The sequence below is a fragment of the Galeopterus variegatus genome, unplaced genomic scaffold (genome assembly GCF_000696425.1).
Source record: "Galeopterus variegatus unplaced genomic scaffold, G_variegatus-3.0.2 Scaffold6550, whole genome shotgun sequence".
Lineage (NCBI taxonomy): Eukaryota > Metazoa > Chordata > Mammalia > Dermoptera > Cynocephalidae > Galeopterus > Galeopterus variegatus.
Genome location: NW_007732661.1, coordinates 10,944 through 28,806, shown reverse-complemented (window position 1 = coordinate 28,806; position 17,863 = coordinate 10,944). Strand labels below are relative to the sequence as shown.

Sequence of the window (17,863 nt, the reverse complement as noted above, 5' to 3'; positions counted from 1 at the left end):
CCAGTGAGCAAACCGGCCATCCCTATATGGGATCCGAACCCGGGGCCTTGGTGTTATCAGCACCGCACTCTCCCGAGTGAGCCACGGGCCGGCCCTCTTTTGGCCTTTTTAATGTGGCTACTAGAAAATGTTAAACTATGTATGTGGCATCCTATGGCTACTGAACGGCACTGCTTTAGAAAGACGCTCAGTATAAATGTCACCTATACATACACCTTTGTTCTATTTCCATGAAAGGAATCAGGCCACACTTTTCTGCCCTGGCTTTTGTCACCAGGTATCTTAAAGATCTCTTTATATGAGCACATGAGGCTCTACCTCATTCTTTTTTTTTTAATGTAATTTTTTTTTACTGAGATGAAATTCACATATAAAATCTACCATTTGAAAGTGTACAATTCAGTGGCACTTAGTACGTTCACAATGTTGTGCAATCACCACTTCTATCTAGTTCCAAAACATTTTTATCACCCCAAAAGAAGACCCCATACCCATGAAACAGTCATTCCCCAATTCCCTGCCACCAGCGCTAGGCAACCACCAATCTGCCTTCTCTCTCTATGGATTTACCTATTCTGGATATTTCATATTAAATGGGATGATACAATAGGTGACATTTTGTGTTTGGCTTCTTGCATTTAGCATAATATTTTGAAGCTCATCCATTATAGCATGTATTAGCGCTTCATTCCCTTTGACGAGTAAGTACCGTCCCACTGTATGGACCGACCACATTTTGCCTCGTTGTTTTCAAAGGCTGCAGAGCATGCGTGCCCACGACTTATTCAACCTGTCGCTGCTCGTGGACATTTAGATTGTTTCTTTGTTTTTTATTATTACCCATGGTGCTTCAGTGAGCTGTCCCACACATATATCTTGGCAGGAAGAACCACAGGATAAAGGCTTAGAAGTCAAATTACTGGGACAAAGAGTATGTGTGCTAGAATTAGGATAGATGTCACTGCTTTGTGTTTCAGAAAGCTTGGGCCAACGTACTCTCCCTAACACAGCGTCTGGGACTTCTGTTTACCGTATCTTCACCAGCACTGGGTATTAACATTTAAGTTTTGTGGATCTAATAGGTGAACACTGGCATCCTTGCTATTTTCATTTTTAATAACTTTTCATATGCTTATTTGTCATTGAACTTCCTGTTCATATCTTTGATATGTTTTATTCTTTTGGGTTGTTTCATTCTTTTCTTATTGATTTGTATTGGCTTGTTCTTTGTATATTAAGGAAGTTAGCTCACATATTAGCTCATTTATTAAGGAAATTAGCTCTTTGGCTGTCTCATAAGGCAATTTTTTTTTTTACTTTGCATATGGCATTTTGTTCACTAAGGTTTTAATTTTCTATGCTGGCAAGTTTTTTTTTTTCCTTTTTGTCTTTTTTTTTTTTTCGTGACCAGCAACGGATCGCAACCCTCAGTGTTGCGCCCGCACCTCGCTCAGCCAGTGAGCGGCCGGTCTGTATGTGGGATCCGAACCCTCGGCGGAAGCGCCACTGCGCTCTCAAGTGGCGCACTGTAGCAGTGCGCCACCGGGCCGGCCCTATGCTGGCAAGTTTATCAACAATTTCCTTTACAGCTTATGAGACTTGGAGCTTGCCTAGAAATGCCTTTGACTATCCCTGACTAAATGCTGGACCCAGGCTTTTTTCTAGATCTTTCATGGCCTTATTTATTAATCTTAGATATTTGCTCAGCTCCTCTTATTTGGGGGTAAGAATTGAGCTTTCTGTATTCCCCCTAAATGGTGGCAGATCCTGGTCTAGGAATCAACCATTGTTTCTTTTATCTCCTCCAGGAGACTACAAGGCTCCTTTGACTTGGATGTCAAGGGCGTCACCATTTCAGTCAACCTCCAGTTGGGCAGTGAGCCCTCCGGGAGACCCACAGTCACTGCCACCAGCTGCAGCACCCACATCCATGACGTGGAGGTGGACATATCAGGAGATCTGGGGTAGGTCAACATTGGGAAACTGCCAGCTTCACCCCTGGTGGCAGCTGTAGGCCTGGACTCTGGTCACTGTAAGGATCCAGGTGGAATGCATGGACACTTCACCGGCACTTAAAGATAATTCTTTAGGAGACCTGCTGAGATGAACAGATGCAGAGTCAAGCCAGGAGTATTGGTGTGTTCTTTCTACAAAAAACACAGACTTCAGGGACCCTTGTCAGGTGAATGAAATTTGGCTACTAGAGAAACACAAAGGTTTTGGCCAAAGGAGAGTTTGTGAAAAATACAAAAGTCCTTGGGCAAGTCATTTTATCTCCTTGAGTCTCCGTTTACTTGATTAGGAAACATATGGATTCTTGAGCCCCTCCCCCAAATCTACAGCTCTTGACGGGGGTACAGCTGGCGGCTGGGAAGCCAGATGCACTGAATCAGAGTGGGTGTGCCAGGACTCTGCATTTCATCCCTCCCCAGGGATTCTGGGGCACAGCAGGGCACCAGGATGGGGTGGGGAGGGTTCCCTTTGGGGACTGTCCTGGCCTGAGGCCATGCCCTGGCTTTGCTGGTGCCCCAGTGTCCTCACGTTCATGGCAGACAGCCCACTGTGCACTGTGCTGCTCTCCCCAGGTGGCTGCTGAATCTCTTCCACAACCACATCGAGTCCAAGTTCCGAAGAACATTGGAGAGCAAGGTAAGAAGGTCCCAGCTGCCGGGCATCTGCCGAACCCAGGGATGGGTTGAAGTCTTCACAGGCCTCTGGCCCTGGACAGGGCTGTAGGGGATGGTCTGGACATACTTGGGCCCAAGGTCCAGAGAGGACAAATCACTCACCCAGGCATGGAGCTGACATGTGACAAAGCTGGGGGCAAAAGTCCGCCCAATTAGGTGCTTGGCCAAGGGTAAAACATGAGGGGCCAAACAGACTGCAGTCCCTGCCTCCGCTTGGCCTTGCTCACTGCCCCACTGGGTCCTGCGTTCCACAGAGGTCAGAAAGGAGATCGTTCCTCATTCAGGTGCCTGCAGAGAACAGGCAGGAACTTCAGCGAGCCCGCGGGCCAGGTGGAATCAGGCAGGTTCACAAGCACCTGCTCCGGATGGGGAGGCAGCAACCCTGTGTCAGATTTCCTTGTTTATGAAATTATGTGTCATCTCCAGGTTTTGTAATCTCTGGCTAAAACAGAGGTTTCATGTTAACTTTCAGTTTCTCCAAACACTCATTTCATCCCCAAATCCCACTTCTAAGGTATTGTACACCTGGTACTCTATCTATAGCAATGACTCTGGGAAACTGAGAAAGTGATGAAAGAGGAAAGGGAAAACACACAAGATGCACACACACACACACACACACACACACACACACACACACCCTTCCCCCCCCACCCCACCCCACTCTCTACTCCAGCCTCTGGTTTGGCTTTGAGAGGCCCCTCGTGGTTGAAGCAGGAACAGCAGAGAGACCCCACACTGAGGGTGTGGCAAACTATGTTCTATTATTTCTCTTTCTTTTCTGGTTCTCTGGGGTCCTGTGGTCTAAGTGAACTTGAGAAATATGCCAGCCTCCTACTCAGGCATCCCATTGCCATATTGCTGTGCTGATTTATAACCCCTGTTGATGATGGTGATAATAATGACTAGTAATAATGTTATATAACATTAGTAATATACTATAATTAATTATAATTACCATAGTAATATAGTACTGTGATAATCATTGTTTTGATAAATTAATATAATTAATGCTATGCAGAACATGTTATTGCATAACTATTCTTATTTATAACAATAATGGCTGCTATTTCTTGAGCCTGTGGTTTGGCCAGGAATAATGAGCTAAGCACATTATACACACAGTCCCACCGAATCTTATCCTCAACCTTCGGAGGAGGTGCCATTTCCACATTTGACAGAGGAGGCCCTGGGAAGTAGAATGACTTGCCCAGTGTCGCCTTGCTGGTGAGAGGCTAGGTCAGGGTCGGATCTTCCTGGAAGGTGGAGCGGCTGATACCAAAAGCTTTACAGGGGCTGGGTGTCTTGGGAAAGACAAAGATCTCACCTGATCCTCACAGATCTTCAGGGAAAACTAAGAGCCCAGTGTAGGACCTCCTAGTTCCCCACTCAGGGTGCGCTGTGTATCTGAACCAGCAGGGCTAAGAGTAATTGTAAGCACTAACTGACTGCTTGCTCTCTGGGTGACATATACTCACTGTCTCATCACCCCACTCCCTGGAAGCACTTGGCCTTGTCATTGTTTGCCATGGGTGAGAACCGAAAAGCAGAGAGATTCTGCAGAGGTCACACAGCCAGTGGGGACTGAGCAAGATTCGAACCCAGGCTTGTTCGACTCTCCTGCTGCACCCTTAACCAAGATCCCAACCTGCTTCCCAGGGGGACCCTAATGTGTTTCTAGGATCACAAGCTTTTCCTCCCCAATCCTTCGGGTCCCTGAAGGAGTGGGGCATCCAAGCTCAGGGTTTTGGGGATGGTGTGATCGGATGTTGTCTGAAGGAAAAGCAAGAAGGGAACAGTCTTAGGTGAATCTGACAGTTTCCTGGTTCCCTTGCAGTCGACCACGAATGCTCCCCACCACCCCTTTTCATTGCTCTCTGGCAGCTCCTCTTCGCTAAACTCCTCTCCCAGAAACTGGGGCAATTGCAGAGAGGTTAAGACAACCCTTGCCTGCCCAGCACTTTCCCACAAGCTGGTGCCTGGTTTATGCCTGCTCACCCTTTACCTTGCCCTTAAGATGCCACCTCTTCAGAGAAGCAATCTGTGACCCCTATAACTCCTCTCCCAGAAACTGGGGCAATTGCAGAGAGGTTAAGACAACCCTTGCCTGCCCAGCCCTTTCCCGCAAGCTGGTGCCTGGTTTATGCCTGCTCACCCTTTACCTTGCCCTTAAGATGCCACCTCTTCAGAGAAGCAATCTGTGACCCCTACACTAGGCCAAGGCCACCCATCTCCCTCTCATTCATTGTATATGTGGATCCATTGCACAATAGGTGGTAGCTGGTTAATTTAAAGAGCTATTTAAAGTGAGGAATCTCATACACGCATAAACAAAGAAAATTGTTACATGTGAACCCAAATGTTTTAAGACAGCAGTAAACGGAAATCCATTTGTCATTTGATGCAGGGCCCGAACTGTTCTTTGAAAATGGTGTCTTGATTAACATTGCACTTGGTCTTTCCTGCATAAAGCATTGATCTGCTACAAATTCCAGCTCTGGTTTCTTTAACTGCAATAAGAATTTAAAGACACTTGCAAAACCATCCTATTGTAGAATCCTAGATTTTTATGATTTTTTACCCTTCCTGTGCTTTTGGTTGTCTTCCCCAAATTTAACAGCATTTATTTATTTTTGGTGGCTGGCCGGTATGGGGATCCAAACTCGTGACCTTGGTGTTATAAGGCTGTACCCCAACCATCCGAGCTAACTGGCCAGCCCCAATAGCATTTTTTTTAGCACCTCACCTTTCCAGAGCATTTATTTTAGGTTTTATAGAAACAACTCTTTTTCTCAGTCTTATTTCATTGGTTTCCATAATAAATAATTCAAGAGATTACAACCGCATGTAGAGCAGACAGGTTTGGAAACGTACATTTCCTCTGCTGAGGAGCATGCAACTCAGCTGGCGGCAACAAATAGTGCACAGGTAGCCTGTAGACGTGAGCTCCAGCCTTCCACAGGCACCAGCGGGAATGAGGAACACTGATCAACACAGCCAACCTGTGAAGTGATGACCAGTAAGAAGTGTCTACACTAACTATACATTTATCTGCATGACTATTTCTAGTTACTGTCTAGCTCTGCTATTAAACTCTAAATGCTGGGAGGCCAGGGCCTCCCAAAGGAAAGGGTCTTTAATTGTGGTGTTTCGGGCAGTGTCTCCAGCCAGTGCCCCTTGTCAGACTGTTCTGGTGACTACCTAGCTCAGATGTCCAGCCTGGGGATAGACTTTGAAAAGTTCAATTGGACCCTATTGGGGTCCACATGGGGGCTACAATTTTCTGTTTCTACATCATTTCTGTTTTCTCGGTACCTAGCACATGATGAGCATGTATAAATATTTGTAGAGTCAGTGCTCACGGAACGAACGTGTAAAATAACATGACTGAAGTGATGTGCACAGTGCCAGCCAAAACTGGGGAACTCGGCCTTTCTCTTCCTATTTTTTTCAGATTTGTGAAATGATCCAGAAATCGGTGACCTCCGACCTACAACCTTATCTTCAAACTCTGCCAGGTAGGGTGCTCCACCCACCCCTGGGACACTTTATTTCCATTAATTTTTTAAAGAGCATATATGTATCTTACAAACATTAAATGCGACAGAAGTGTAAAAAGTAAAAATTAAAAGTCCCTTTTTCTCTTCAATTTTTCTTCCAAGAGGTAACCTCTGTTTTGGCTGTATCTTTTCAGATATTTTCTTTGCATGTGCAAATATAAATATATAAGCATATGAATATACATTCATATATGTATTCTTTTGTTCACAAATATATGTGTGTATGCATAATTATGAATATATATTAGTATACATAGTATCGACACTGCTCTGTTCCCCACTGCTTTTTTAACTTGTATGTCTTCAAGATCCTTCTGTATCAGGACACATAAATTGGCCTCATTTAAAAAAACTTTATTGAAGTGTGTCATAGAGAAAAGTGCTCAAATCATAAGTGTAGAGCTTAAAGAATTTTCACACACTGAGCGCATGCGTGTAACCAGCTCCCAGATGAAGAAACAGAACAGGTCGGCCTCTCAGAGCCCACTCCGCCCCCTAATTTCCCCTCCCCCATGTCCCCTTCAGTCACTTTCCAGCACTCAAGGACAACCACAATCCCAACTTCTACCAGTAAACATTAGTTTTGCACTTTGTACATGAATGGAATCATACAGCATTTTAAGTTATTTTTCAAGAGCCAGAATCTTTCTTTGTTCAACTTTAAAATAGGAGATTGAGCCATATTGTCGTATATGGCGTAATTCATTCATTCTCCTTGCTGTGTAGTATTGCACCGTGTAGATGTCCCTCCATTTATTTATCCATTCTACTGTTGAAGGCCATTTGGGTAGTTTCAGTTCTAGGCCATTATTAGTAGTGCTGCTATGAATGTTCTAATTCATATGGCTGCATGTCTTTGGGTGTAGACCTAGGAGTGAAATTGCAGGCTCATATGATGTGCATATGTTCAGCATTACCAGATCCTGCCAAACAGTTTTCTCAAGTGGTTGTAACAGACCTCATTCTTTTAATAGCTGTGTAGTATTTCATCATAGGACATGTCTTCCTTCATTTAATAAGACCCCAGCTGATGGACATTTAGGTGCTTTCCAGTCCTTTGCTATTGCAAACAGGGTTGCAGGGCCTTCCATGAGCCTCTGTCCACATGTGTCAGTGTATCTGCAGAATAACCATCTACAGGTGGAGTCCCTGGATCCAGGGTGCACACATAAAGTTTAGATGGACAATCCCTGACAAATTGTCAGAGGTGTCCTCTGATGCCTTGGCCCCTGGGCCCCCATGTGGTTCCTTCCTGACACCCCCTTCACCTGAGGCCCGGCCCAATGTGTGGGACATAGAATGTTCGTTCACCCAGGGCTTAGTTGGGGAATTCCTGGGCCCTCTGAATGTGCCTGACCTTCCTGGTTATTTGGCTCAGCATGAAGTTCCAGCTGTGGCTAGACCTCTGAAGCTCCAGGTCTGCCAGTCCTGGGCTCCTCTTGGTGTGTGTGTGTGGGTGCGTGTGTGTGTGTGTGTGTGCGCGCGTGCGTGTCTGTCCCTGGAATCTGTTGAGGTCCTAGGTTGAGCATAACACCCCCAACACCAGTCTGCCAGTCCTGGGCTCCTCTTGGTGTGTGTGTGTGGGTGCGTGTGTGTGTGTGTGTGTGTGTGTGCGCGCGTGCGTGTCTGTCCCTGGAATCTGTTGAGGTCCTAGGTTGAGCATAACACCCCCAACACCATTAATTGACTGATGGGACAAGAGAACCCACGGAGTCTCTCTCTTGAGCAATTCTTCATCCCAGGGCTGGGCTGGGTAGAGGGTCTTTAGGCGAGGGGCAGGGGGCTCTGAAGGAAGTCACAGGGAGTATGGGTCAGCCAGAGCCCTCACCCTTCTCTGTCAGCTGAAGTTCTTCATCTGGCCCTAATTCTGCCCCTGTCCTTGTTCACAGTCACAACAGAGATTGACAGTTTCGCTGGCATTGATTACAGATTAACGGAGGCCCCTCGGGCAACAGCTCAGAGGCTGGACGTGATGCTTAAAGTGAGTGTCCTGGAGCAGGGGCCTGGGTGGGCCCAGCCCCAGTGAAGCATTCTCTCAGGGTCAGCCCATTCCTGGGGCCACCTGTCCCCCTCATTTTAGATCTGTCCTTATCTCCCCAGTGGTTCCCGCTGTGTTGAGCACAGGGCGTTGAATTGTAGATTCTCCAGCAGGTGTCTTCTAACCCTTAGGTCTTAAGACTTCCCCTCCTGCCTCTTTCCTTCATCTTTTCCTTGACCACCACGCAGGTGAGGTCAATCAGAGCTGGCCCTAGGTGATGTAGAGGGGCCCTAGGGGGCATTGAGGGGCTGGCCAGTACATCATGTGGGTTATTATATCAAAGTTCCTGGGGAGCTTTTCATTAAGAGACACAACACTTTGACCCAAAGGAAAATGTCTTTAATGGTGGAGTTTCAGGCAGTGTCTCCAGCCAGCACCCCTTATCAGTCTGTGTAAGTGACTACCTGTCTTGAATGCCCAGCTCTGGGATAGACTTTGAAAAGTCCAATTGGACACTATTTCTCTCTCCAGGGTGAAATCTTTAATCTTAATCACCGCTCCCCGGTCACCTTCTTTGCTCCTGTCATGAGCCTTCCTGAGGAACACAACCAAATGGTCTACTTTGCTATCTCAGACTATGTCTTCAACACGGCCAGCCTGGTTTATCATGAGGCAGGGCACCTGAACTTCTCCATCACAGATGACATGGTGAGGATGGTGGCAGAACAGTGCTCTCAAATGGCAACATCCTTCCTTCCTTTTTCCCTTCCCACCCCATTTATTTAAAATAGTAAGTTATAATTAAGAAAAAAATATCTTGAACCAACTTCCCCCCAAAAGTAACATTCTTGCCCCAAATTAAATTCTGTACCTTCCTCTAGTGAAACACAAAATTGCAAGCATTTTTGAAATGGTGGGATCTTTTGAAATTGTGTCATATTTCAAACAACCCTGCGTCTGGTCTCAGCATGAACAGTTACCTGAGGGTGATGAGCTTGGAGAAACAATAGCTTTCACCTGCTTCCTGGGGAGGGATGGAGAGTGGAAAAATTGGTCTAACCTTTCCGGAGGACAGTTTGGCAATACTTGCCAAAGCTTTAAAAACATCTCTGCCCTTTGACTCAGGAATTCCACCACTAGGAATGTTATCCTGAAAATATTAGCCAAGGGTACTCAGCAGGGTGGTCATTATAATGACACAACCTTGGAGACAACAATGCCCATTAGGGCTGGGTCAATTGCAGTACCCATGCACAACGGAATACAACACTGTCATGAAGCTGGGGATGCAGACTCTGAATGTCTGGCATGGAAAGATGTCTAGTTATGCTGTAAAGAGAAAAAAAGCACAGAGCATTTGTGGGAAGTAAAATCAACTAAAAAGCATTCTCAGCTTTATCTGACTCCCTCAAGACTCTCCCAGCAGGCCTGCATATTTTCTTCTCTTGACATAATCATCTAATTTTGCTCCCAGTTAGCCAGGCTGTACCCCAACATGAACTTGGAGCTCCAGGGAGCAATGGTCTCTGCTCCACTCCTGAACTTCAGCGCTGGGAACCTGTCCTTGGCCCCCCAGATGGAAATTGAGGGCTTTGTGCTCCAGTCCAGCTCCAGCAAGGAGCTTGTCTTCCAGCTCAGTGTGGTAAGGTTCAAAGCCTTCACAAATGCTGTTCCCTTTCCCTGCATGCTTTTCTCCCCACTCCTTACTGGTTATTCCTTCAGTTGTCAATTTAAAATTATGTCCCTTGATTGCCCTTACCCCAGTCTACCATAGACCTCTCGCTGTTTGTCTTCACAGCATTTATTACAAAGGTACTTACATAGCTGTTTGCACATTTATTTGTTTACTGTATGTATCTCCCACTAAGTGAGTCTGGGCTACTGTGGGGAGCAAGGTATATGGGTCTTTGTCCCATTTGCTCTGCTCTGTTTCTGTACCTGACCCCTGAAGACTACATTTCCCAGGCTTCCTTGCATCCTGACTTCCAGCTAGGTCAGCCAATGGGAGGCACTGTCAAGAGAATGAAGGGCGGAAGGAAGAATAAAGCCAGAGTGTTTTTTCCTCTTTGCCTTGGGCAGAGGCTGTGGCAGCGACTACATCTCTTCCATGGTGGCTGCCGTAACCCCAACTCCACCTTCTTTCTCTAGGCCTGGGTGGAAGCAGCCTCCTGCCTCTGCTAATCTCCGAGTGGCCTCACCAACTCTTTTTGGGCTTCTCAGCAATTCCATCACTTAGTTGGATAACCAATTCCCTGAATTAAACTCCCTGTGCATTAAATGCTGAGAGTGATTTTTTTTTTTTCCTCGTTGGACCCTGTCTAATAGAGAAGGGTTTCTGCATCTTTTGGGGGCCCCACTCACTGGATGTAGAACTTCGCTCTCTTGTTTCAGATTTGAAACTCAACAAGTCAATCTCTAGAGGGGTAATTCCTTCCAGATGCTGTATCTGCAAATTTGATATTGTTACTGTTATCAAAAATTTTATTAATGTTTTAAATTAAAATATAATTTATTATTATTGTTGTTATTACGAGGGCTAAATCTTGGCCCTGAGATAACTAAAAAATATCCTTTTTAGAGCTTTTTAGGGATAGGTACTCTATGCATTTTCTTGATAGTCTGTTCAAAGTTTAACTGCTATCGCAGTCAGCAATTTCAAGTAAAAATGGTCAAGTCCAAGTTCAACTATTTATCGAGCACCTGCAATGAGCCTTCTGGGAGTCTATGGTCTAGTGGGCACATTTCCTGCCTTGATTTATTGAGCCGTTTGTTGGAAAGAGACAGCTGATACTTGTAGTCATCCTTCCTGTACCGGACAACCTCTATCATGTAGACCTGTTTCCTTCTACTGGCGTTTCCAGGCAACTAATATGTCTGCCGCACTGACCTTCAATGCCAGCAAGATCACCGGGTTCCTGATGCCAGGAAAGTAAGTCAGCCTCTTGAGCACCTCCTGGGGTGCTCAGCTGGGCCCCATTTGGAGGCCGTAGCTGCTTCTCTGTAGCTGAGGATGGGGTGTGATGAGATCCTGCCAGCAATGTTGGGGGCCCACGATTTGGGAAGGAAACTCAAATTTCACACCAATTGGCCCAATTCTTTTGCCCCACTGATCCTGCTCCCACAAATTTCAAATTTCTAAACAATTTACTAATATTGCTTTGTTTCAGTCTATGAATCTTAAACATCAGCTATATTAACTTCCTGAAATGATAAAGACTGAGCTCTTTCACACTACCCCACATCTCCTCCGTCAGTCTTCCCAGTATTAGTATGTCATTGTTTTTAGTTACTCAGTCATCTTGTACACCAGCCCTCTCCCACCCTGCCCTTAGTCCTGTGCCTTCTCAAGGCAGTGTCTCCTTTCTGGGGACCCCCACATTGCTTAGGCTTCCTATGGACAGAATGCCAACACCTCTGAATCTTCTCTAATTCATTACAGGGTCCGAGTGGAACTGAAAGAATCCAAAGTTGGAGTATTCAATGTAAGTTATTGTTACTTTTATTTATGACATATTAGGATATTAATTGATTTGGGGAGTTTCCTGAGCAATTATATAGCATCTACAATAGGATATAGAAAAGGAGAAGGGCTGATATCTGTCCTAGAGAAGTGTAGAAGCTCTCGAGAACATAAGACATGAGGCCAAGAAACAGTTATGCCCCATTTTAAGATGATAAAGAATTAAGGGATCTATTGGACACACTTCTTTTAACTGCAAGGGACAGAAAGCCCTCTTAGATTGTCTTAAGCAAAGAGGAGAAATGTGTAGGGTCATATGACTAAAAAACAAAAAGCAACAACAAAAAAACCTAACACGGTTTCAGGCATAGCTGGATCTGGGTGCTTGAATTAGAATCTCTCTCCGTCTCTCCATTCTTCTTTCTTCTGTGTTGGTTTCATTCTCAGGCATGCTCTTCCCACTGGTGGCAAACCCTAGAATTGCCTGTAGTTTCATTTCATTAAAAAACTACAAAATTAAAAAAAAATCCCTGTGCTAGCTCTCATTGGACTAATCTTAGTCATGTGCTCACTCTTATGCCAGCCACTGTGGCCAGAAGTTGGGGAAGACCAATTGGCCCAAATGGTCTCATCTGCACTCCTGGAGCCAGGATTTGTGGTCAGCTACACCCAAACCATGTGGACTAAGATTGGAGAGGAGGGTTCCCCAGGGGGAAATAGGGGCTCTGTTATCAGAACAAGAGGAATTGAAAGCTGGGGAGGCAACACCGACTGGTGATTTGCACCTGGAGGAAAAAGCAGTGAAGCAGATGGCCCCCTTCACAAGGAGGAAAGAGAATGGGAAGATCAGTGTGGGCTGAAGCGATGAAGAGCTTTCTGGAAAGCAGGAAAGTGAAGTGATGGCAGCTGCTCCTCACAGGAGGAGATGGATAGACTGTAAGATGCAGTCGCCATCTTCCCTTTTGCCACGCTGCGGTGCTGGTCTCCTCTGCTGCCGTCACCCCTGCCGTCCTTTCCAGACTTTCCCTAAGTACTTACGAAGTGGAAATAAACACATAAACTGTGGGGAGAGACACTGCCTACAGGGACCCCAGGAGACAATAAAGAGTGAAGTGAATAATGACACACTAATATTCTATCTGTGCATGGCATGTAAAGATGTTCTGTAAAGTAGAACACTCCTATGGAAAGATTCACAAAAAGTTCTCCTATCGGGTTTTAAGAACACGAAATATGAAAAGCGAGAACTGTAGATTCAGATAAATTTAGATTCAAATCCTGACCCTGCCACCCAGTTTCCAGTAAGTCACTTCCATTCTGTGGGCCTCAGTTTCCTTATCTGTGAAATGGGGACATTAATATGAACTTCATGGGCTTGTTGTGAAGATTGATTCAGATACATATGTAAAGTTCTGAGCTCTGTGCCTGGCATATAGTAGGTGCTAAAAGTTGTTTCATAATTTTTGAAGGGAAACCAATTTTGTTTTTACTTAATTTTTTTTAATTATAGAAGAGGTTTAGGAAAACATTCTTAGTGTAAAAATATTAAACACTAAAGAAAAGGCTAAGGGCTAAGTAAAATCTAGATGTTCTTTCTAGGGGAAAGACAGTCGGGTATGTAGCCTTCCAAAATTTTTCTCTTTCCTTGTATACATATAAATGTGCATCTCAAAATAGTTTTATTTTATAAGATAGTAGCATGATGTAGGTATCTATCTGCAATTTTCTTTTTTCAAGCTTTTTCCATGCTAACACATTCAGAGCCACCCCATCCCCAGGGTGATCGTGTGGCCATTTACTGGTGGGTAGGATGGCCTGTGTGGTCACCTGTACCTCTTTTATTCTCCACCAGGTGGAGCTGCTGGAGGCGTTGCTCAACTATTACATTCTCAACATCCTCTACCCCAAGGTCAATGGTAAGAATCACTGTGGATTTTTCCAAGTCAAGAGTGGACAATGCTCTTTGTGGGAAAGAGAGTTGGGCTTGGAGCTGGGAAGCAGAGCTTGCCTGGGGCTGTGTGACCTTAGGAAAGTCATTTCTCTCTGAGCTCCCATGGCCTGTGAGATGGGATTGTTGAAATTGGTTTCATCTCCCTCCAAGGCTCTAATGAGGGTTGGGGGTTGGAACAGCTCTTTGGATCTTAGGAAACCTCTTCGTAAGGGAGAAGGAAGGACTCATGGAACTGTCCGCCACCTCCTAAAGTGCCAGCTGAAAAACTGAGAACAAGTTAATAAAGAGGGCACAGTCAATCCACCTCTGAATTCACATTGCCCGTCCATTGCCCAACTCCCAAGTCAAAAAGTAAAGCATAAACACTTAAACCCTGTTTCTATGAGGTGCTGCTTCATTTGGCTGCAGTAGAAAGTGGGACAGGGGTGGAGGGTGGAGAATATGTGCCCCCTAGCTTCTTATCATGACTGTAACTGCCCCATGCCTGCCATTTCCTCTGTATAGCCCTGGGGCTGAATGCTTAGGTTCCCCCAGGGCCAGCATTCCTGGCTTCAAATCCCAGTTCTGCCACTTTCCAGTTGCATGCCTTAGGACAAGTTACTTGGCCACTCTGTGCCTCTGTTTCCTTATCTGTAAAATGGGAATAATAATCATACCTACCTCATAGTCTTTATACTGGGAATGTACTATGTATAGAGTTTGCAGAGAGCAAAATTCTTTAGTAAAAATTTGTAATTGCTATTTATTAACAAATCTCTCATAATGTTGTGCCTCAACTTCCAGATAAGTTGGCCAAAGGCTTCCTCCTCCCTCTCCTGAAGCGTATTCAGCTCTACGACCTTGTTCTCCAGATCCATAAGGTCAGTGGGTCCAGGGAGGCTCTGAGGATTTGGGGGAGTGGGGATGGTAGCTTGCCAGGCTTGGAGGCCATAAGTCAGTGGGTGGGTCCCAGCCCAGCCCAGCCCAGCCCTGCAGCTGGGAAAGCCTGGAGAGGGCAGGGTGCTCCTGGGTGTTGCTATGTGCCACAAAGCCATCCACGTGTCCTTCAGAAGTGGCACCTCTATTGGGGCAGGGGGCATTTGACACAGCCCTGTGCCATCACTGCCTCCCACCCCCCACCACAGGTGACCTGAGGAAACCTCAAGACCAGCTCATTCTGAAAATACTGCAAGGCCTAGACTTGCCAACAGGTCGGGTTCTGAAAGCCATTCATAAGTTCTTAAATTTTTTTCTAAATTCTTAAGTGGAAGAGCTTTATTATAAATATATTTGGTGTGCCCCCAATTTTCAACAAGTACTCTAACCGGGTACACATTTTTGAACCTTATTGATAAACCCGTTGCCCCACCACAACCACAGTTTGAATTTTGATATACTTCTTTCCAGTCCTTTTTTTCTCCCTGAGCTTTTAAAAAATAAGTTCTTAAATTTTTTTCTAAATTCTTAAGTGGAAGAGCTTTATTATAAATATATTTGGCGTGCCCCCAATTTTCAACAAGTACTCTAACCGGGTACACATTTTTGAACCTTATTGATAAACCCATTGCCCCACCACAACCACAGTTTGAATTTTGATATACTTCTTTCCAGTCCTTTTTTTCTCCCTGAGCTTTTAAAAATTTGTTTGTTTGTTTTGGATGATTGCATTGCTAGTGTGCATGCCTGTTTTCTTTCTTTCCTTTCTTTTTTAACTTAGCATCACCCCTTCAGTGTGTTCGCTTGTTGCAAACTAGTTTCTTCCTCCCAACGTTAAGTAGCTGTCAACGTTAAGTACAGTCCCATCCAGTGGGTGAACCATAATTTATTTAACTATTTTAACACTAAGAAGTATGTCTGATTTTTCACTAATCTAACCACTGCTTTGACCAAGTTTCAGGTTATCTTTCAAGCATAGTGTGTCTAAGGTGAGATGACTGGGTTGGCAGTCTTGTGAGCATTAAAGGAGATGCTGTGTTGTGCCCGGTACATAGTCAACATCCAGTAAATAATAGTCATTAAGGGGAATGAAGGGCGGAGGGTGGTTAGGAACACTGAAACACTGACCAGCTGTTACATTTGAAAAACAAATGTCCCAAGTCCTTTTGGGCCCCAAGATACTCAATACTCAACTGCTGATCAGTGTTTACAAGTGAAGTCAGACAGATCGTTGTTTAAAGCAAAGACTGGGGCCGGCCCGGAAAAAAAAAAAAAAAGCAAAGACTGAAGAATTTGTAGGTGTTTAATTCTTAATTGTTTTAAAATTATTTTTTCCAAAATGTCTTTGAGAATGACAACTTAATTAAAAGATACCTATGCATTTTAAATGGAAGATATAAACCATTAGGGCTTAGAGGTAGGTATCTTGATGACCATCAGTTTAGGGCATTCTGGTATATAAATACAAACTAAGTTCTAAAATAAAAATTTAGTCTATTGGATCAATTTACCAAAGAAAAATTGACATTTAAAGAAATGTGAAAAAATAAATAAACCATGTTTAAAAAGTAATTTGGACAATTCTGGAAATTAGTTTTAATACATCATTTTGGTTTTTCGTGGCAAAAATTTTTATTTTACATATTAAAAAATAGTCCAATCTGGTGAATATCTAAACCTAAACTGGTCTAAAAATGCCTGCCCCTCTTCTAAAAAAAATAAAAAATAAAGCAAAGATTGGGGGACAATTCACACAGTTGGCCTCAGTTTTCTTCTCCGTAAAATGGGGTGTAGCCCAAACCTTAGTGGGCTTTTGTGAAGATTAGAAGCCAAGTATGAAAGCTTCCAGCTCAATGTTTGGCACATGGGAAATGATTAGATTTATTATATGAGAGTACTTCATAGAAAAATAGAATTAAAAGATAATACAAATCTTTCTATGAACTTTAAGCTTCCAGCTCAATGTTTGGCACATGGGAAATGATTAGATTTATTATATGAGAGTACTTCGTAGAAAAATAGAATTAAAAGATAATACAAATCTTTCTATGAACTTCTTGAAGTACCCTCGTATATTGTCATATTCATCAGAATTTTGAGGTCAACTCTGTCCATTGTCTGACCATCAAAGGAAGGGGATGCATCACTGTGGGAAAGAATTCAATGTTGCCTTGAGTTCAGAATTCCTACCCCTCTGCATGACAGAAACTTAAGAGCAGGAGAATAAACCTCAGCAGCTCACAACTTTGCATTATTTGCCAAAGAGAAAAAATTTAGGTGACACAAAGGACATTTATGAAGGCTGCCAGGAAACAGCCATTTGGGAAATGACAGATAGATCACTACCTTAAAGAAGGTAGCTGGCAAAAGCTTTGCTTTATGGAGAACTTGGGGACCGACGTACACTCATGATTTATGTACTGACCTGCTTTTTGGCAGAGCTTCTGTTTCCCAAGATGTGGTCTCCCTTTAAGTCACAGATGCATCTTTTTGGAGTAGAGGATGCTCTTCACCATCCTGTCCTGTCTTGTTTTTCCTAGGACTTCCTGTTCTTGGGTGCCAACATCCAGTACATGAGAGTTTGAGGACAAGAAGAAAGATGGGGCTCAGAGGCCACAGCTGGATCTGCCAGTTGCACTTCCAGATGTGCAGCAGGACAAAGACATTTCTATTCTCAGCTCTGGGGGTGAGCTCTGCTTGGCCTCTGCTCCCACATTCCTCCTCTTCACCAGGTACACCATGTCCTCTCTGACTCTGGACTTGACTTTCTCCTCCAGGATGGACCACCTTCCCCCACTGGCCTATGATATCTTTAAGAGCAGGCACTGAATTTTTTATTCACCATCTGATCCTTGTGCCTATCAGAGTGCTGGCACTTACTACGTCTTCAATAACTATTTATTGAATGATTCTGTCTTAGTCCACTTTCTGTCTCTTATAACAGAATACCTGAGCCTAAATAGTTTATAATGAAAAGAAAGTTATTTCTTATGGTTTTGGAGGCTGGGAAGTCCAAGGTCAAGGAGGTGCATCTGGTGAGGGTCTTCTGGTGAGAACTCTTTGTAGAGTCTCGAAGCAGCTCAAGGCATTACATGGTGAGAGGACAAGAGCATGTTCACACGCTCACTTTCTCTCCTTATAAAGCTACCATAATAACACATTAATCCATTAACCCACGAATGGATTAATCCTTTCATGACAGCATAGACGTCATGATCCAATCACCTTTTAAAGGCCCCACCCTTCAAATACCACAGTTGGATTTCCAGCCCCTCTTAATACTGTTACAATGGGGATTAAATTTCAACATGG

At 44.3% G+C, this 17,863-nt stretch overlaps 1 protein-coding gene across 1 annotated transcript in view; it reads left to right on the top strand.

The window, feature by feature from the left end:
• The window catches only part of LOC103606400 (lipopolysaccharide-binding protein-like), a 38,602-nt gene extending 21,466 nt beyond the window's left edge, over window positions 1-17,136 (top strand). The window contains exon 15 of the mRNA XM_008591000.1: window positions 17,092-17,136. Coding sequence (XP_008589222.1) covers window positions 17,092-17,136 — 45 coding nt within the window. The remainder of the gene's footprint in view (window positions 1-17,091) is intronic.
• Window positions 17,137-17,863: the final 727 nt, after the last annotated feature.